The sequence below is a fragment of the Poecilia latipinna genome, unplaced genomic scaffold, assembly GCF_001443285.1.
Source record: "Poecilia latipinna isolate Pla-1442-1.1 unplaced genomic scaffold, P_latipinna-1.0 Scaffold1827, whole genome shotgun sequence".
Classification (NCBI taxonomy): domain Eukaryota; kingdom Metazoa; phylum Chordata; class Actinopteri; order Cyprinodontiformes; family Poeciliidae; genus Poecilia; species Poecilia latipinna.
The window spans coordinates 77,813-99,629 of record NW_015114443.1 but is presented as its reverse complement, the minus strand read 5'-3'; the positions used below and the strand labels follow the sequence as shown (position 1 = coordinate 99,629).

At 40.7% G+C, this 21,817-nt stretch overlaps 1 protein-coding gene across 9 annotated transcripts in view; it reads left to right on the top strand.

The window, feature by feature from the left end:
• LOC106934568 (microtubule-associated protein 4-like) overlaps positions 1–21,817 on the top strand; it is a 52,570-nt gene that overhangs the window by 25,784 nt on the left and 4,969 nt on the right. For 3 of the 9 annotated variants that reach the window (XM_015014546.1, XM_015014543.1, XM_015014552.1), the window contains 11 exons: positions 5,635–6,797; positions 8,663–8,917; positions 10,172–10,352; positions 10,446–10,511; positions 13,328–13,626; positions 15,093–15,149; positions 17,227–17,319; positions 18,467–18,548; positions 19,298–19,410; positions 20,455–20,644; positions 21,662–21,815. In XM_015014546.1, coding sequence (XP_014870032.1) covers positions 5,635–6,797; positions 8,663–8,917; positions 10,172–10,352; positions 10,446–10,511; positions 13,328–13,626; positions 15,093–15,149; positions 17,227–17,319; positions 18,467–18,548; positions 19,298–19,410; positions 20,455–20,644; positions 21,662–21,669 — 2,507 coding nt within the window. In that variant the 3' untranslated portion in view covers positions 21,670–21,815. Of the gene's footprint in view, positions 1–5,634; positions 6,798–8,662; positions 8,918–10,171; positions 10,353–10,445; positions 10,512–13,327; positions 13,627–15,092; positions 15,150–17,226; positions 17,320–18,466; positions 18,549–19,297; positions 19,411–20,454; positions 20,645–21,661; positions 21,816–21,817 lie in introns of those variants that run through there. The other 6 variants (XM_015014549.1, XM_015014544.1, XM_015014551.1 and 3 more) reach the window with 6 other exon arrangements.

Genomic DNA, 21,817 nt, shown 5'->3' with positions numbered 1-21,817 from the left:
TGACCTGCAATTTGGAATGTATTTCAATTCAAAGACGAAAAATGTCAAATGACTACTAAGGCAGAAAATGGCATAAAGGCCAGTTAGGAGTCGTAATCAGCCACCTGCTGAAAAGCCTGATCATTGATGATATTCAGTTGTACTTTGCTCATATGTGATGCTTTAAGCCTCAGGTTTGCACAAACAAAGCACTTTGAATTGCTTTGTTGTTGAAAATGTGCTATATAAATAAAATTACCTTACCTTACCTTACAAACTGAGCAAACATAATCACTTGTCAGATTGTGAATAGTAACCACTAGGGTGAGGGGGTTACGGTTTTCTGTCTGTTTTCCTCCTTTGAAGAGCATAGGAGACTGCAGTGATCGGTCGTATAGCTGCTATACAACCAGTCCCCTCCAGGTAACACTGGGACTCAGGGTCAGCCTGGCTCATTGTGATAGATGGAGTGAATGCGAGTCCTCGTCGAAACCAATTTTCCAAACTGCTACATTGCTCTAGATCTTTTCTCTTTTTTTCTTGTTTTCTTGTTGCTCTGAATGCTCCTCAGTTTTCCAGTGAAGATGGGCGGATCAGGAAAGCTGAAAGCAGTTGATGGTCGCATTAAATGATGACTGTTCAGTTTAAAAGGGAAGCTACTGTCACTGAAAAATGGCTCAGAACGTTTTCTCCATCGAATTGTCTCGATCCCACACCATTTTCACTCATATCATGCCGGCTCTCTTTGTCTCTCTTCCTCCTCCTTTTCTGTTGGCATGCTGAGTTTGTTTTCACGACCAGGCACAAGGCTGAGTCTGGCAGAGACAGCCAGCCTGACCGCTAGAGGATTATAGGGGCATCATTCTTTATTTTCTACTACAGTGAAGTTTAAACAGAAGTGTGGCAGAGTCATCTAGCCTGAGGTTGTGTTGTGCTGCACTGATCTACTTGCATTCCTAGGAAGGTCGTTGGTAGATATCTGTAGCTGCTGATGTGTGTCAGTCTTACAAGCTCAAGCATTTTCAGTCTGGTTTTTTAAGCTGTTATCCAACAAAAGCAAAAGCAAAACATTGATCTGTAGTGGTGGCTTTGTCTTTGCCGTGTCTCTCCAGAATGGATGATGGGAAGAAAAACAAAGAGGAAAATGGAGGGGTGGGGTTTCCAGACAGTGTTAAAAGGCATTAGCAGAACACGTGAGTGTAGATGTGCCGATGACGAGATGAAGTGTAGCATACAGCATTAATAAATTTGGTGGATAGTTTTAACAGATGTAATGAATTAGAGAAATAAAGTTTTAAGATGAAGAAATATGAAAGACTTTCACAGGAATAAAAATACCTTACCTGGCAAAAAAAAAAAGCTGGCATAGCAGCCACTAGAGGGCAAAGGTGGTTCTGTCTGTAGTAGAGTTTTAGTATAAGAATGGCTGAAGGTCATCAGACTTACAGGCTGTCTTGAAGATAGGTTGTCCTGTTGTTAGAACACAACCTCGTTCTAACACAGCGAGGTTGTGTTAGAACTAATGGGGATGTGAAGTCAGTGATACACTTCCTGATAACTTGGTCCCTTGAGGCAGACAGCACCAAGAGACGTTTGTCGCATTATGCACAATCTGTTTAAGAAGAGGCCCTGCAATCCGGATAATGGTATTTCACTCTTTACGCTGTTTTATCTTCTGCCATGTAATTTGTCTGACAGTTGTTGTCCAGACAATAACTGTCAGTCAAACTAAGGCCTTTCAAAGCGTAGCAGGTGCAGTGACATCTTTGAAAATTGTTTCTTTTGTCCAAAAGATCATATTTTCATCACCTTGTAACACATCAGTCTGTGAAGATCACCTGCCACGTCTCATTGCAACAACAGAAAAACCTGCCTAAGAAATCAGCTTCACTTCTTGTCTGTCTGCCAGCCTGCATCAGCCTCCATGATAACCAATAAAATGGTCTCTTCTTATACCATAACTGAGTTGGACTTAGGGTTTTCTCGACAGAACGGTGCCAATTGCTGTTATGGTGTTGGTCTAAAAATGTTTGGAAGGACCAGTCTTGACCATTTTATGTAGAGACACACCAGCAATACCCCTGGCACCACGGTATGAAAAACTACAGGGTGTCACTTTAGTGACAACCTGTATCTACGTAACTTAAATGTCAAGAACATGCAAAGAAAGTCTTTACATGTTCATAGTTAACAACAATGAGAGAACATTTCAAAGGTTCTCTTGATGCAAAACGTTTTACAAAAAACTCCACTCACACTTTGTTGTTTGCCAATCTTGTTTTCTTGTTGTGCTTTCTGGTCACATCCCACACTTTATGCTTAGCGCCACTCATAGGTCTGGGGGAATTAGTACAGCATTCTGAGCTGTTCACTTCATACTACACAGCATATCACTCGTTGTTATAGTTAAACATAATAATTTTAAAACTTCTCCAAGTTTGACTGATTAGAAGACAACTCATCAAAGACGAGGTAAAAAGCATTCCATGTTTCATACACCCTGAAATTTGATATTAACAGGCTATAATCTCTATTTTCTTGTACTTTTCTTGCATTGATTTTTACACGGATACTTATTTCTATTCTAATCAGTTAAATATAGTACAATATTTTAAAGCATCACATATAATTTTTGCACGTTAAGATGAATTATTTTAAAGATTAAAATTTTAAAAATCAAAAGTTTAATGTTCATATTTTAAAATAAAATTAACTACTGCATTCAGTGTTAGAGGTGCACTAAATTCACTTGTGACTTTACCTAGATGATGTTGAAATGCTTTTGAAAGGGCTTTGTGTTTACCTCTGAGTCATTAAGAGTATCCATCCCTTCGTCCGTCCGTCCGTCCGTCTGTCCAACCTTGTCCCTTAGTGGGGTCAGGAGGGTTGCTGGTGCTTATCTCCAGCTAACGTTCCAGGCGAGAGGGGGGGTACACCCTGGACAGGTCGACAGTCTGTCACAGAGCAATCACTCTAAAACTGGTCATCTGTTGCTTAAAGGAGCAGAAAAAAGAAAATGTTCTTGTTTTTGCAAACACAAGTCTTACAATGCCAATTATTTTATTGTGAAAATATTGCAATTTAGTTTTCAGAAAAAACAAAAATATATGTCTCTTTTCCATCACCTTTCAACAGCTGCTTAATATGTCTACCAAATGTATCTGTATCACCTCTTAGATTGATTTTATCCCATCACTTTCAGACCCTACGCTTTCATTTAAAGTTTTTCTTTTTTTCACTAAGCAGTGCCGGGTTTCGATAGGGTAGTGTCTTGTACGGGCCGATTACATAATCCTCTTGGGGCCGCTAAAAAGTGCTTCAGAAACTAGTCTGCAATTGTTTACCAAACAATAAGCTGTGCATCATGATGGGACGATGGAATAGAGCAGCATATCCAAGTTCCCAGCATGGATTTTTATTAGAGACAGCCTTAAGCGGAGCTAGAATAGAACAGCAGAGTCTGCATATTTTAACGTTAAACAACAAGAACAAAAACCACTGAGTGGAAGCAGAGCTCTCTGGGAGAGTTTAAGCTGTTACAGCCCTAAATGAGCTTTAAGTGTTCTCATTATGCTAATGAAACCTTGAACTGAATTGGCTTGCTGCACCCAGATGCTCATTGTTCTCTGCTGCCAAATGTGGAGGATTATCAGCCATGTCCTGTAAAACACGACACTGTTACACCTTACAGAACCTTGAGAGCAATGATTATATTATCCTGTTTCTGTGAAATCATCTTCTGAAGATCTCCTTTTTCCATGCTGGGTGCTTCTAGCCCCAGACTATCAACAGTTAGCTAAACCAAGTTAGCTAAACTTGGTTTAGCTAGTTAGCTAACCCTTGTTAGCTGCCTAACTAAAGTTAGCTGATAAACTTGGTTTAGCATTGTTGCTAACTGTTGGTTAAACCAAGTTTACTGTTGGTTTAGCTAACCAACAGTTAGCTTAACCAACCAATAGATTACTTAGAATGTTACTGGATGTAAGGTTAGATGACATGAAGAAATAAAATACAGAAATCCAGTTTGTGGAAATGAGATGCTTGCAGGAGGAAAAGTGTTAGAGGGAAAGTAGCCTGGGGGGAAGCTCCCGCTGGTAACTTTAATGAAGCCATTTTCTGCAGGCTTTTCACAGCTGTGACACGTATCGGGTTTCTGCCCTAATTAAAAGATCAGGTTGATCTGCTAACTCCCTCCATGTTTACAGCACAGAAAGTGAAGTCTTTGTTCAAGCCGCTGCATTTTACAGCGAGGTACCTGTTTGTGTTCTCTGGAAAGGGTCAGATGTCACAGTTTGAGGATTTGGCCACTTTATGTTCAAGACAGTGGTCAAAAACACTGGTTCTGTTAGCAAGGGTACAAACAAAAGGAAGAACCATTCATTACCAGGCTGGGATTATATCAAATATTCAATTCTACCTGAAAAAAACAAATTTATTCACAAATGTCCCGATCCTGTTTTTTCTTCCTTTGTTTCCCTTTTCATCTCTTGTATTTTCTCCTCTTCATTCCCATCTTTTTATATGTGATAATCAATATTTGCTTCTCTGCCTCTCAGCCACCACAATCAAAGACCAGTCCTGTCTTTATCTCTTTGTCTTGGCCCTCCTCTGATTGTTTACATTCTCATTCTGATTTCTTTTTTCCTGTATGGTGAGCTTACCGCCAAGGAAAATGTAAAACATTCCTGTATTGGCTGCGATGCAAACGCACACCAATAGTGTGTCAAGTAGTACTGTGCCTGATTATTTCAGCTTCCTAAACAATTTTCTTTCGAATATTTTTTTTTGTGAGTTTTGAAGGCAATTTTATTTGACTTACTTCAGTGGAGACATTACTTGTTTGTTTTTTTCAGTAACTTCAGATGATTTCAGAAGTGATTGTTGCACAAATGTTTTTTGTATGTTTTTTTTAACTTACTGGACATGAATTTGGAGCTGAAAATGATCATTTTGTCAGCATTCAGATCAATACAATTTCTTCTCCCGTTTTGAGCACTTCCGCACTCTCAATTCTCCCAACAAATATTGTCCACAGGATAAGTTAATTATTGATCTATTACAACTTAGCGATAGTGACTGGAAGTAGCTTAAAGTCTTATCTTTCTGTATCTAGTCAGGTTATGTTTTATGTTACGGTGCAAAATGAACTTTTCTGCCAAAACTTTATATCAAGAACCATTAGTTTGCTTATAACAGTGTTTAGAAGGTGCTTCAACAAAGTGCAGCTGAACTACATATAGTCTGCTGTTCAATTAGCTCAGACACTGAAAAAAAGACTCACTATTTCAGCTAGTTCTCACTGGTAAAATTATGCAGAATGAACATGTACAGACATTGGTGGCTGACTTATTTAAAAACCATACTGCACAACAGATGATTTCTTACCTGACAACTTTATACTCACAAACAACAAGGTCAGTGATCGTATGGCTGAATTATGTTCAGCCATACGACCAGTTATATCTCCTATATCTGTCGTCATCATAGCATTAGCTTTGTTTTGGGATTTCTGTTGCTTGAAGCAAAGATTTAAATTGGTTCCCTATCACAGAACAAAAAGTAACTGTTACTTAATTACTTTTTACACTTTAAAGATTTTTAGGATTATCTGCCTCTACGATTTAATAACCTTTTTTCCCTTTCCTTTGTCTGCAGTTAAATCTGACAAGACAGAGAAGGACAAACAGGAGGATGGTGTGCAGAAGGTGGAGGCTTTTGATGTGCTGAACAAAGCTGAGCACGGGAGCGTGAAGGTTGAATTCACCACTAATGAAAGTTTGGTCAAAGTGGCGAATGAGGTAGAAAAGGGCAAGGAGAAAACAAACGATCAGGAGACGGAAAATGTCAAAGAGGAAAAACAAGCAGACAAAACAAAGGAGATGGAGAAGCAGGCAGAAAGAGTGGATGATCAAAAGGAAACACAGAAGCTAAAAGACAAGGAAATGGAGAAACTGCAAACTGTCCAACTGAAGGAAGAGAAGGAGGAGAAAAAGCCCAAGATGGAAGAATCACCTGTCAAAGTGGAAAAGACTGAAAAGGTGGAGATGATCGACAAGATGGAGGACAAGGACGATAATGTAGAGATGATCACCAACAACGAGAAACTGAAAAAGGAAGAGAAAGTGGAGAACAAACACAGTGAGAAAGCTGAAAAGGTGGACGAAAACGAGAAGTCCAAAGAGGAGGAGAAGAAAGTGGAAGACAAGTCCAACGAGAAAGTGGAAGACAAGTCCAACGAGAAAGTGGAAGACAAGTCCAACGAGAAAGTGGAAGACAAGTCCAACGAGAAAGTGGAAGACAAGCCCAACGAGAAAGTGGAAGACAAGCCCAACGAGAAAGTGGTAGATGCAGAGAAGGTGGACAAGGACCAGGATACCAAGGTGGAAGAAAAAGCAGAAAACAAAACAAATGAGATGGCAGAAAAATCGGAGATAAAGGATGACAAAGGCCAGCACAAAGTGGAAACGACTTCAGAGCAGCAGCTTCACCCCACTGACGATAAGACAGAGACGAAGGCCGATGTGGAGCTGAAAACCAAGGAAGCAGCAGAGAAAGAAAAGACCGACACCGGGGAAGCCAAGACGGTGGAGAAAAAGGACAATGCAGCCAAGCCTCTGGAGAAGCCTGCTGAAAAAGAAGCATCGAAGACAGAAAAGGAGGAGAAGGTGGATAAAAAGACAGTAGAGAAGAGAGACGGTAAGAAGGAAAAGGCTGTCAAAGCAGATGGAGACAAGGCAAAGAAACCTGTGAAGACTGCGACCAACGGAAGCAGCACAACAGCAAGCAAGGACCTGTCAGCTGGAGACAGGAAGACCAAGGTAGGACTTATTCCATGCAGAGGCGATCTACCCTGGAGGCTGTAGATCGCCCCACATGAACCATCAAAACGAGTCGCAGTCATGTTTTCAGAAGACTGCATTGCCGATACAGATTCAAATATAATCCATCAGTCCAGTTCTAAACAGAGAAAGTCTGACTTGCACCAAAAACTAAACAGAGTTATGATTCATTACAAACAAAGAATTACACATTCTTGAAACATTTGGAGGTTATTATTTATGAGCTGAGCTTTACCACAAAATCCTGATGCACCAATCAAATATTTTGTGACAAATTTCCACCTGCTGATGAACTGGTTTTATACAATTACCAATTCTCTTTAAGAACTACATTAGGAGTACACATATAAATCAGACCCGATTTCCTTAATTTTGGGTAACGATGACTGGCTGACACATTTGAAACCAATCTTATCTACCTCCACAGATGTCTGAATCACCTACTGTCCCCTTTCTCTCTGCCTTGAGGGAGGACTGATTGATCCACCCACCAGGTCATGTCTGCACATGTGCAGCTAACAATTATCATCCCACTCTTGCCAACTTAGTGACTTTGTCGCTATATTTAGTGACTTTTCAGACAAAAAATAAAGTGGCGTTGACCAAAATCTGAATTGGCAGGTGAGACTATTTAAAGAACATGATCAGTGATCAGCCAGAAAAATTTTATCAGTGTACCCCTACAAAATATTTTTCCAGTAAGCACAATAAATTAAAGTTTTGACCGCCTTAAAATGAAATGCTTAAGCTAAAACAATATCTCTGTCAAAAACAGCCCACAGCTGGAGAACACGCCGTGTCTTGCATCACTAAAGATCTGTAAATACAGTAAAATCCTCCAGGTTTAGAGTGCAGAGCTACTTGGGAATAAACATAAACATTAGACTTGAACTATATCAGGAAAACATGTTATTGTAACGCATTCCTTTTTTTCAGCTCAATGTCTCAATGTCACAATGTCAGTTTATTAGCTTTAGCCTCACAACCATTACAGATTTTGCACCAAGCTTGGGAATTGGCCGCAGTGAAATCCTATCCAGCAAGGCAGATATATTACCGGCATCCAGAATTTGCATGCCTGGAATGTAATACCTATGCAAATATTTTTAACAAAATGAATACTTGCGAAGGACTGTTTGGATGCACAAAGTTCTGAAGTGTTGTTAAATAATGAAATTCTGGTTGTTAGCCTAATTTTTCACAGGTGCTTACAAATCAACATCTTTAGAATTTTATATGAGTGAATTGCAACTTAGCACATTTAGCACACTCGGCTATGCTAGCTGCAAACATCTACATTTACCTTAAATGTGAGATTCCAATAAAACTGCTAACATTTTCTAATCCAGCATCTTCTGGAACAGATTAAACTGGACTTTTCTAGAGGATAAGACACAGCAACTTAGCCAAGCTAAATTCAGCCTTCCTGAAATTTGCTTACTTCTCCCTGCTTGATTTCACTAAGTGACAGCTTGAATGAACATTTAACACATCTTTTCCATTTTACCCGATCACCTCACTGATCCTGAATATAGCTGGATATATCAGATATATCAGAATATATCAGCGATTGGAAAAAAGGCTGGATATTTAACTGGTAACTCATCAGTCATCAAGCATTTACAGTATGCACTGTTTATGCTTCAGATTCCAGTTTTGTTTCTCTTTATTTTAAGCTTTTATCCTTATACTAAAAAAATTCACAGCATATTATTTTGACATTTTTTTCTTGAATTGCTGCTTGCACTTCTTAGTCCCATTGCCGCTACCTATGATTTGATGTTTTATTTTTTTTCTGTTTGCTTCTCTTTATTTTGCCTTCCATCACTGACCTGTCGTGGCAGCCCGCCACAGGGGTGACCAAACTGGTCGGTGCTGCCAAAACGCGGCCAGCCACCGCTCCTGCCAGTGGCTCAGCCGCAGCCACCGCCAAACGCCCCACACCCACCTCCACCAGCACTACCACAGACAGAAAAACAACCACACCCAAGACAGCTTCCATAAGCGCTGCTGGGCCTAAACGACCCCCAGCCAGTTCCATTAGTCGTCCGTCATCCCAACCCTCCACCACCACAGGCACTCGAGACGTTAAACCGAAGGTAAGCATGCAGGATGAAGGTTTACGAAAAGCTCTGTAGGAACAATCTGAAAGTTTACTTCACACAACTAGATACATATTACATTTTTGCTGCCTCTCATACATGGCAAGTTTCTTCGGCACACTTTCATAAAGACCAGATTTATGGAACACACAACCAATAGATCATTTATCAACAGATTCTCCTGCCTGAGTTTTGAATCTCTGCAGTTTGTCCAGAGTTAACAGAGAGCATTCAAAGGTTCAAGGGTTCAAAGGCAGATGGCTCACATGTCTTAGATGTCACCTTTGGTCAACACACCAGAATCTAATGATCAGATGATGGATTGACCAGTGCTGTGTGAGCATGGGACAGGGATCCCTAACCTAACACTGCTTTAACAAATCCACATCTGGCCTGAGTTGCATGTTGAAGGTCATCATGATGTTGTGAGTTCACTAGTGGACTTTAATACTTATTCTGGATTTGCAGTTCGATCAAATTACATAGATGTGGACTCATTTTACACTAAGGTAAAAGGGGCTAACTAAGATGCACATTACACTTTTAATTTTTTATGTAGAAAAACAAAATTAGAAAACCACAAATCATTTTCTTTTATAACTGTTTGCCCAGGTTTCATAAAACCATATATAGTTTATTGATTGATGTCTGTCATTTTCGCACCATGACCCAGTGGAGTCCATTCAGATGTTCAATCTTGAGAAATAAATCAGCTTCAGTTGTGCAACTTGCTTTGGTTATTTTACCTTTTCTCAATTAAAATGGCAAATTCCTAGAAGCATTTAAAAACTTCCTCAGACTAATTGTTTCTTCACTTTGTACTGTAGGTTACAGTTGTAACAAGGTTGATGAAGTTTCTTGAAATCCACCTCTCTGTCCCCATCTGTTGGTGACCTTGTCAAATACAGCCAATATGACAGTAACCCAGGCGCTGACGGCCTTTATTTAGCCCGCGGCCCCCTGGGGTGCAGGTGACTCAGGATGGCTGGGCTGGATTTGGAGCATGGCATCATCCAACGGGCTACATGGTGATGCAATCATGTTTAACAGAATGAAATCCTCTTTCTTCATGACGTGAAATGATAGATTTTAAAAAGGATGCAGTTACATTTTTATCAACTTTGAAAGCCCCGAAACAGGGGGGCTTGTAAAGAATCTAATATAAAAACAGATGAAAAAGTCTGACCTGAATTTCAGTCAGTCAGCAGCCTTTGAATCACCGCTTCTCTGCTCTCTTTTCTCACATCACAGTCCACCACAGAGAAGCGCCCCTTGGTGCCGAAGGCCGGCAGTGGCACCACGAGTCACCCTGCCTCCGGCCCCGCTACCAAAAACGGAACGGGGAGCACTGCAGCCAGCAGAACCGCTTCATCGGTGCGCACAGCCGCGTCCACTCGCACAACTACTACTACTGCAGCCAAAAAGCCTCTGGGTACGTCCAGTTTGGATGACATAACCCAGCTATTGCACGTCGGCCTCTTTCTCATTGATTCATTTACATCTTTTCTCACAATGTCTGTTTCAGCCTCTAAAGCTGACAGCAGCAAACCAGGAGAAGAGAAGAAGCCCACCACTGTTAGGACTTCAACAGGTATCACGAAACTGCACCAGTTTATATTCATAAATTATGGACACATCATCATGACATCACACATCTTGATTCATAAAAATACTAAGTGATATCAATCAATTTTCTTCAAAATGACCCTTGAAATTATAAGGTCAGACTTGAATACACCACATTTTTACTGCTACAGTTTTACTCCAGCTTTTGGTTTGAATATATTAATTCTTTATTTCCAGCGTCTTGAATCCTGTATTCTCCTCTTCTATCTTTTAAGTTATATTTTAATGTTATACATCTCAGGGATACTTTAGACAGCAGTTATAAAGCTGAGTGACTAAAAATCAAATGTGGGGTTCCTCAGGGCTGTCTTCTTGGGCCATTTATAATCAGTATTTGCATGCTATCCTTAGCCGTCTCAGTTAACTGAGTTAACTCAGTTTCAGTTAAACTCCGTCTCCGTCTAATGTTTGATTCGGTCCTAGCCAAGACTGGTGTGTCTCCATTGGGAGTGTGTTCTCACTATGTTGACTTCAATATGTGGAGGAACTGGGACATCTTTGCAGACCGTGTTTGTGCAGGAGCTGTGGTCGACGCTCCCATGATATCAGTTATGGAGAAAGTGACTCTCAGGTGGTCAGTTTCTCCAAAATCTACCAGTTTATGTTGTTCGTTGTGGGTTTCCCCATCCAGTTGACACTGTGTGTGCTCTTCTGTCACAATTGATAAAAAGGTTTGGACCTTAAGGTTTGACTGTGGAATTATTGATTTATAGCTTGCATACTACTACCAAAAAAGGTGATTAAAATGTTAAGATAAATCCATGGCTCAGTTAATGAATATGGTCTGCTGTCAATCAAATTGTGTGCAGTACCTGGCTCAACCCGGCTTGTACCACATCTGGAGATGAGGGAAAGAACTGGTTAAAGTCACACAAAGTACTTTACACCTCCTGCTAACATGGGTTCAAAAAGCCAGAGCTCCCTGCCAAGCTCCCATTTGACCACCATTTTGTTTTTAAAATGATACATTTTAAAAACTTATTATAAGATTGACTTTGAATGTTCTTACAAATTAGATAGACTTTCTTTGCCTTACAGGTTCATTGCTTTTGTTGACGATGGACCCCAGTAGAGTGGGGTAACTGAGTCAGACAGACAGTCCAACCATGGCTCTGGGTCTAGTAGAGAAAGACTTTGCTGCTGAAAAGCTCCATAGACTTTTGAAACCTCCAGCACAGCAGCCTGTGGATTACCAGCTGCTTGCTGTTGACAGGAGTTTGCAGCTCTTGCTGATGCAGCCTCAAGTTGTCTAATCTGCCAGGGTTCGTATATAGAAAGTCAAATTACTCTTAAGCTCCGTCAAAGCAATGGGGGCGGATTTCCTCAATTAAAGATGTCCTGAAAAAGAGTCAGAGATATTCCCTAAGCTTTCAGGGAGGATTGATAGCACAACATGTGATTCAGCATGGCTCAGCAGTATGAAGGAATAGCTGACAAGAGGGGCCAAATAAATATGGATGACAGATTTTCTTTGGCACAAATGTAGTGCCTGAGTGCATCTTGCCTGTGGATGCTGAAGTCAAAGATATTATGTTAAATCGGCTTTACCCACACAAGAGAAGATTTTAAAGTCAAGCCGTGAATATTTGCCTTTAATAATGGTGATTCCAACATCCTTCTGCTTCTTTTTGTCTGTCCTGTTTGCCTTTCTGCTTGTTTCTCAGCTTTTTTTCGTTTTTCATTTCACCGCCTGTGTCTCCTTTGTCATATCTGTCAGAGTTGAGAGCAGAGAATGCTCTTCCTGTTTTTCTCCTCTTCTATGTGTGGCAACTTGGATAACTCAGCCTTGTTTTTTGCAGTTATCTGGTCGCCTTTGGATTAAGCGAGAAATCTTAAGAGACTTTGAAGTTCTTTAAGAAATCCTTCCTTCAATAGTGTTGATTTTTGTCTTAAATGTAATTTTCTTCCTCATAAAGTAGATTTTGTGAAGCTATTATTGACACACAAAGTAGATTTAGAATGTTTCCATTCATACACACATATAATAAAGAACGTAATGTGCCGTCATGCTCATTTGTTTTTGTTTGTTGATATATTTAAAGAATGTGTCAAATCATTTTTGCAATAATTTTTCAGTTCAAACTCACTTTAATGTAGGACTGCTCTGACTGCACACACCCGTTGCCATAGGAGCTGATTGACTCCACTTGTGTATCAGGATTCAACACCAAAACCATGAAAACATTTCCCACACACACAAAAAATAACATTCAGTCTGTTACAGTACTCTGTTTTCAGGCCTGATGTTTATTTTGCAATAAGTGATCATGTTATCACAGCGATGATTGATTGGTTCATTTAAATACCTGCTCTACTGATGATCTCTCAGAGAATTGGTGTGTGGGTCGCCATTTTTTTTTTTAGCTGTGAACCAAATCACTCCAAATTCTGCAACACGTCTACGTGTTAATGTTGTCAAACTCAAGCTAGCATAATTAACTTCTATTTCCCTCACTATTTTTTTTAACTAAAACTTTTTACTAAACTATAAAAGTTTGTTTTTTGTTATCTAGTTATCATAGTGCTGACAATTAGTAGCCAAGCATTGCATCCTTTTTTCTTTTATATATTACACGTACATTTAAGATTTAGCATGTTATGTTGGCAGCTTGACAGCTAAAACCACTGGTAGTTATCGTCCTTCGCCCTCCATGAGAAAGCATCGGGGGCAGGTTGCAACATAGAGGAACAATAAGATTGCAAATTCCTAAACTTGTTAAAAACAATTAGAACTACATTAAGGAGAGAATTTTGAATGCACTGTGTAAACTTTCCCTCCAGCTGACTCTACCAAGCCCAAGACCACTTCCACCACCTCAAGGAGCACGATTTCCACCACTGCTGCGTCTCGCATTCGAACAACAGCGACCAAACCGGCTACGCTGTCCTCCGCCACGGCCACAGCAGCAGAGAAGAAGCCCCTGGTGCCCCGCACCCAGCGACCCACTGCATCCACGACAGCGAGCGCCACCACGAGGCCCACGGCTCGGCCCGGCACAGCGCCAGACCCCGACATCCGTAACGTCCGCTCAAAGATCGGCTCCACTGATAACATAAAGCACCAGCCTGGTGGCGGGAAGGTAGGTCCTGCTGTGTCTGATGGACTTCTCGTTCAACTGCCTTACTCTCAGCATGCAATTTCTGATTCCGATTCCAAATCCTCCCAGACTAACTGGAAGTGTTCTCAAACTGCAGGGTCTGTGATTAAAATGGTGCAGTGTCTCCCGGAGTTGTCTCTTTACTTGTGTTTCTTCTAACGCTCTTCTCTTTGAGCAAAAGTGTCTTCATGTGCAGCCAGTTCTAAACATGTTGGCTCCTGGTCGATTCAGCCCTTCGTGGATTTGTACCCATAAACAAACCATTTCTAACTTACACACTAAAACCATTTTGTTTCTGGTTATTTTTGTTTGTAGTTGAATGCAACAAAGAATTCGAGTATGACTGGTGAATAGTCATAAAATGCTAAAATCTCATAGCATTTTGCATGTGCTATGAGAAGCCGTCATGAGTTTCTCACTTTTTGATTATCATAATAAAAAATACGACAGTTGGTGTCTATATTAACAGAAAATTTTCAAACGAAATGTACAAGACCTAATGAGACTGAATGTTAGCTCTGTTGCTAGTTTGCATGTTTTACCACAGTCCTCTCCTGGTACTCCGGCTTCCTCCCAAAGTCCAAAAATATAAATATCATGCTAATTTATCTCTCTAAATAGCCCTCATGTGTAAGAGGTGTGTCCATGGGGATGGCCACGCCCCCACATCTGATGGATGGTCTACTTGCTTTTAGTTTAAACAGATAGCCAATGGTTGTTCGAGAACATATTTTCATAAAGAGTTAAAATTGACAATTTTTTAGTTTCTTAGGCTTTTTTTGTGTCTTGAAAACATGTAAATGGCTAAGCCAGTTTTCTCTGTAGGCTTGAGAAAAACATTTCCAAGAGATATAAAACCGCATTTCAGTACATTAGACCAGAGATAGAATATCTACAACTAATTTAAACCATATAAAATATAAAATATGCCCCCAGCTGCAACAAACTGATGAAGGAAACATTGAGTGTGAAACAACCAAAACTGGGCCAAAATGACCAGCACCCAACACAAGTAGAAATGGTCACTATCGTCATCATCTTCTCACCTCTCACCTTTTCCTCTGCATGTTAACTAACTGCAATAAACACTCCATAGTAACGCTTTCACCCATCGTGCCACACACGATCCACCCTCAAAGGTGTCATTTGCATACACAAAGACCTGATCATAAGTTACCCTGAAAACATTTTGACTGCTTCAGGAATAAAATTCTCATTGAACTAACTTCCTAGATCAATGCATTCTTCTCTTGTTTCCCCCTATCTGGGCCTAATTTTACTAATATTCCCTCCACCTTTGGACTTTTTAGAAAGTTTCTTAATCTCTCTCACTCTTTTAACCCACTATCCACTGGCATTCACAAATGTCTTTGTGCACGTCGGCCGCCTCCTCTCAGTTTGTCTCTGCCAGTGGCTCTCATTGATCGGGGGCCGGCTTCTCTTCCCAGGTGGCCTCTGTTTCTCTGAAAAGGGGCGTCACCGCCAAAGAAAGCAGCCAGGGCAAAGTGAGTCCCCCTCCATTCTCCCCAACACGCACTTCCTTATGCTCTGTTCATTCATTCATTCATTCATTCATTCATTCATTCATTCATACGTTCATTAGCTGTTTTTTGATAGAAGCTTGACAAATCAGTCAGTCTGAAATCTTATTATCATGGTTCTAGAATGGTCAGGAGGGCGATTAACTGGATGTTAACTGGAAGATTTCTCGTCATGATATCAGGATAGATGTGTGTCCTTGTGATTCATGGGGGAAAGATGTATGTTACAGCAGATCTCACAGCTGTATTCCATAAAAACAATCCGTTGTTTTTCTCCCTCTGTACATTATCTCACTCTCTGCTTTATATTTGGCGCCACCTGCTGAATGAGAGTTGCATTGTCACCTATGGCATTGTCAAAAATCGGAGACTCCCATTGAGTCTTTGTTGACATTCATGGAGAGGCACAGATTTTCGTCATAAAGGTTCAGCTGAGCCAACAGTAGGCTGGACTGAGGCATGAATTAAGCCTCAGTCATTAGAAACAGTTTTGTTTTTTTTTTTCCATTTTATGTATTCTGCCATACTGTGTCTCTAATTCACAATAATTATCATTCCTGAGGGGGTCAAAATAGAACCCAGTATTATTTCAGCGTTTTAAACAAGTATTCTCTGTCATATCAAAGCTGTTCACTGTTTGCAATCATTGCCAGATCTTTGGAAGGGACAAAGATATTGTGGTATTTTGAGGTCTTTTTTTGTGTGTCTAAACAGTAAGTAATTGCAAAATTGCATGTTTTAAAGCATTTTTAAATTAAAAAAAAACTTCTTTTAAAACTAAAAGTTAATATAGAGTTGCTTTGACATGGTGGGTATCAACCTCAGTGTGAACTTCTTGTCATCACTTGGTTAGAATGAATCACAGTTCACTAGCCTCTGCTGCTTCACCTGCTTTTTAAGAACGGACCACATGATCTCAGTGTGTGGTTTACATCACAAGTCCCAAATTTCAGTGTTTGTCACTTTTGCCTTAGAATATATTTCACACAATACTGAAAAATGTGCAGGTCATCACCAAATTGTTGTGGAACCATCCCACTTTATTTATACCAGTATTCTCGACTAGAATGTTGAGGAAGCCCAGTTCACTTTGGATGATAAGCAACTTTACACATGGGTAGGATCAGAATGCTTTGCTACTGGCACCACACCCATAATGGCTAACCCATAGTAGATGTTTTTTCCTGGATGGAGGAATCCTCTTTGTTGTCCTTGGTGTCGCGTCGTGTTGTCCTAAAGTCTTTACCTCACTGTGCATTCACACCAAACTCTGCCATCTTGGTAACCTGATCCAGTGACTCTTAACGAGACTCTTGGTGCTCGCTGGACCCTCTTACACATCATCTTCATTGCAACTCAGTCTCTCCTAAAGCAGTTCTTTGCCTTCTTCTGTTAACAATTCCTTACTGAGAGGAGGAGGAAGTTAAAATCATCTCTTCCATCCATCCATCCACCCATCATAATGAGCAATGGTCATATTCCCATCTCCAACGTCTTCCTTCCTGGCTTTCTATCTAAACGGCCAGAAAAAGATTTAAAGACTGGCGGCAAAATCAAATGAGGTGGATTAGCAGTGCTTGCCAACAACTGATGGTGTCATCCAGGACACGTTGATATGTCATCTCTGCTGCCCAGATATTCAACTGTTGGCATGTCATGAGACTGTTATACAGTACAGTCTTCAGTCAGAGGCTTTTCCAAATTTAACTTCTATCAAAGGTCCTTCCTGTCCACGGCATCACCATTTATATCAACTCTGACTATATGAGTTACGCCAACATTTAGTTACTCTTTGTGATGAATAAGGTATCCTAGAATTACATTTTTAAAAGTGAATTAGCAGCCATTTGCTCTGTTGAACCTTGCTCTCTCCTGCTGTCTTGTCCTTTCTAACCTCAGCTGTGGTGGTTGCCTCTCCTATCCTGTCTTCCTCACCCTCTGCTTCACCTCTCCTGTCTAACTTCCTCCCCCTGTGCTACCCTTCCCTTCTTTGGCCCTTCTCTGCCCTCTCCATTCTTGCCGCTGTGCTGTACTCATATAGGTTCAAATAGTCTCCAAAAAGCTGGACTTCAGCCACGTCACCTCACGCTTGGGCTCCAAGGACAATATGAAGCATGTTCCTGGTGGAGGGAATGTAAGTACTGTCTGGGCCACAAGCTCTGCTCAGAAGCTCCAGTCAGAAAGTCAACAACTCGACTCAAACCAGAACAAAGATGACAAATTAGATTTTAATCTCCTAACTAAATGCAATTAAGTTCCTTTGCTCACTTTTCTAAGTCAGGTGGTGGTTCCTTGAATAATCATCGTAAGGGATCCAGGTTCTTAAGAATTTCATCACCAGATGAGGTCCCTTCTGCTTTCAAAAAATCCAAAGCAGGACTCCAAGTTTCAAGTTGATTCAGAAAACCAGTGGGTGACGTCACTGAGGCTCAAAGCACACCCTATGGCACCAGCGACCCCCACCCCGAATGAACCTGCTTCACCTTCCCCATGCTTCCTTAAACTTCCCCTCTGTCGCCCTGTTCTGCCACTAACCTTGATTGGCTGTGACTGTTTTTTTTTGTATGTGTCATTGTGTCACATTCACCCAGGTGTTTTAGGCAGCACTGGATGTGCTGGATGTACTGGTCCTATCATGGGATGCTTTTCTGGCCCTGCTTTCAAATACAGTAACTTCTAAGACTGGAGCTTTAATGCATTCATTTTGATTAATTACATAGATTTTAACATGTTAAAAATTTTTGTTGTTTTTTTGTTGTTGTCTGTTTGTTTTAATAAAAGTTCTGGTCAGAACCGTTGTATCTGTGCGTTTTTGGTACACTCAGAAATCTGATGCACAAGCAACATCTCGTGACCCACTGGGGGTTAATTTCTGCTTCAAAAGATCCATCTGATTGAGCCCTGTTGTGTTCAGGTTGTTCTAAAAGGAGTTAGCTCATCAGTGAAGCTATTCAAGCTTAAAATATCGCATTTCTAAACATGTAGCAGCAGCACAGACGTCCCCAGCGCTAATGTCAGCAACCACAGTCCACATTTCTAAAGAAGCTCCATGAATGATCGGGAGTTCCTGGAACACTGGAAAGATGAATGGATAGAATAGAACTTTTTGTAGCTTTTTAAATGAAGCTCTCATTTTTATAATGTTTTCTCAAGCTTGAAAAACTGACTCTTTCTAGTTTTCCTTCCTGAGATGAAGTAAACCTGGCAAAGGACCCTAACGTCAGTCTGTGCTTTCAGACTAAAAACTGAACTAAAAAAAATCTTTTTATCGACTTCAACAGGTGCAGATACTCAACAAGAAGGTGGACGTAAGTAAGGTGACTTCAAAATGCGGATCCAAGGACAACATCAAGCACAAGCCTGGTGAGCCAAGACTTGCTCTGATGCTGTTGTGTTAGTTAACTTTATAAATAGCATTTCCTCTTTTGAGCATATACGTCTTAAACCTGTGAAGTCATTTAAAATACCAAACCTTTACTTATTTCCCTAAAGAAGCTTTAATTGGCCAGTGAATGATAGAAACAATGGATAAAGAATAAATGTGTCATTTTAAAACATAACTGAAGGAAATTTTAGACCTTGTATGGGAATTTTGGGCTTTTTAATTACTTTTATGAGCTAAAATTGAGATAAGGTTTTAAGGCTTTGAATACATTTAAAGTCTGCAGAATCCTCCATGTAGAATTATTTGGCATGAAAGGTCAGTACCATGTTTGAAGTGAACAAAACACTGCATATGAACACCTACAGCTCATGGCATGGCCAGGCATAGTGGTGAAAAGTTAATAATTTGGGCTCGTTTTACAGACACAGGACCAATATCTTTTGCAGTAATTTTGACAGCCATTAGCTCCTTTGTATACCAAGCTAGTCTAGAGTTAAATATTAGAGACCATTTGTTTGAAAACTGAAGCTTTGTTGAAATTAAGTCATTAACAGGACAATGACGCCAAGAGGGTTGGTGAAATGGCCTAGTTAAACTTAGTTATTCTCTTGTTTTTGTGATGTATTAATAATACCAGGTATAAATTCATGAGACCCTGGTGAAGTTGTTTGCTTCGCATGTTCTCCTGATGTTTGATTATCAGTCTGATTGTTATTGTGCACTGCAGGTGGAGGCGTCATGAAGCTCGAGTCCCACAAAGTGAACATTAGGGAAAAGGCTCAGCCCAAAGTGGGGTCAGTGGACAATGTGAGCCATTCACCTGGAGGAGGGAACGTCAAGGTGAGGCGAGCGTGAAGAGTCGGCCTGTAGGGCAGAAACTGCTGTTTCTACGCTGCTGATATCTGAACAAAGCTAAGAGCTAAGTGTCTTCATTCCCTGCATGTCTGGTTATTCCTGTTGAATTTACGTTGAATTTACGCCTTTACCCAGTTTCATGAGATCAAAAACGAGTCATACAGTTAAATCGACCAATTGTAATAAAATTTTGTATGAAGTGCAGTCTAAATCTCTTAAAAACAAAATTTTAAACAGCATTTTAAGGTATTCATTTTATTCTGGTTTCAGCTGTAACCAACGGGTACCCACTCAAAGCATCCTCAAAGTGTTTCCAAAATATTTGTATCTTACACATTAACTTTTCTCTTTTGTTTTTTTTTCTCTTTTTGTAGATGTAAGAGCAGACTTCTAGGGTGTTGTCTTGTATTATTTCTATCCTTCTTTTTCTCCTGCACTCTTATTTCCTTCTTTCCCTTTAGACATTTTCTTTCTTTTCCTTTCTCTTTCTTTTCCATCTCCATATCTATTACATTTGAAATAAATCCAAAGCAATTTCTAATAAACTCTTGCACACTTGTGAAAGTAAATCTGTTAGGTCTCACCTCAGCACTGAGACAAAATAGCGCTATAAAAATGAACTGAATTTAATTAAAATTTTAATGGAATTGAATTCAAGCTACAAAAGGCACTTGGATCACTGCTGAAACTGCTGGCAGAGCATCCATGTGGTCTCATAGATGTAACTCTTTGTGCTTGGTAGACTTGGTTCTAATGGTTGCTTCAGTTTGAAGTCAATGAGGGAAGAGTTAAAACATTCCAAATGTTCAAAGCTGTGTGGGTTCAAGGTTCATACTCAGTATTTCACACCAGCTTTTCCAGTTTCCTATTCTTTTGATGCTAAAATCTTAGCTCTTTTGGCTTTGTGTGATTCCATCTCTTACCACCAGCCTGACGTATTTACCTTCACAGGAAAACTTGTCTGACTGGGATTTTCTTGCCAGGTTGTTCCATCCCCACCAACTGACATACCTATCTGTGTGTTTCTAGGCTGAGGGACCGGAGGAGACAGAGGGAAATGCAACTCCCATGACTAGCAGCCTGGCTCCGGCCCTGGACCCCAAGATGGGGCCGACAGGGACCCCCAATGCCCAGGAGAATGGGCTGAAGGACGGGGCTCCCAGTGATGGTGAGGGTGTCCGAGAGCCCCAGGCTCTGGACTCTCTAATGCCAGAGACAAGTAAGTTTCTATATGCGCTCCAAGTTTCCACTTTAGGTTTGATGACCTCATTGGAAACTCAGATGGAGGAGACTGACAGAAGAAGTCAAAGTTGCTCACAAATGTTCTTTTGCCAGGACCTATCCCCAAGACCAGGGGTTCCCAGAGCTGAGGGTCAGATGAGAGCTGCTCTTATTGGTACAGCTCTCAGTTGAACTAATTTTACTTTAAGGACAGTCCACAGCATTTCAGGAGGATTGAGACTGAGGACATTCCAGGAGGCTAATGTTAACCTGCTAGACCTTACAAAAGTAGTTTAATGTGTACTGGGTAACAATTTTCCCACTCTTTCCATTTTGCAAACTGATGATTGGTCCTCCATTGTCATGATTCCACCAATTGTGAAGCACCAAAACAGACCCACACCATGATGACACTCAAACTGTGCTTTGCAGTTGGTAGTGTTCATAGGTTTGAAAGCCTTATGTTGACTCCGCCACGGTGTTAAAGCTCCCACATACTCAGGCATACTGTGCGTATTCTGTGAGCCGCACGCTTTGTCCGTATACGGTTAAGAATTCATAGTCAAGCATACCGATTTCCCACATTTCTCATGACAAATTCCTTTTATATATCTAATTCGAAAGAAGCTAGCTGACATAGCTCAGGCGTCTTCTGGATCTGCCGGGGAGACGGAAGTCTGGACGTATGAAGGTCTCCCTCAATCAGGTTCCAGATAAGTGGATAACAAGTAGCACAAGATGGTGCTGACTCAACATCAACCTCTCGGTGCAGCATACAAAACAGTTGAATGTGAACCCTGTTACCTCTGAGCAGTTTACTTTGAGGCACCAAGTATGGAAAAACTGACCTTTGCGCGGACATTGAGTTCGCCTCGATTACGTCGGGGTGAAGTTTGTCAGAGTATGTGGGAGCCTTTATCATACAGTATCATCTCTGCGTATGCTGTGCCTGAATGCATCTGTATTTTTCATGAATGCAGTCCATCTGATTATATTTTGACTTTTTATCTTACAGGCATCTAATTCTGCTATCCCTCTGCCCTCCTCATTTCAACTACCCCCTATAACGTCACCGCCTCTCCCTCCCCTCTTTTCCTCACTGTAAATATGTTTTTTTCCTTCTCCTTGCCTCACTTTTATTCCCCCCCAACCCCCCGTTCCCTTCCCCCTA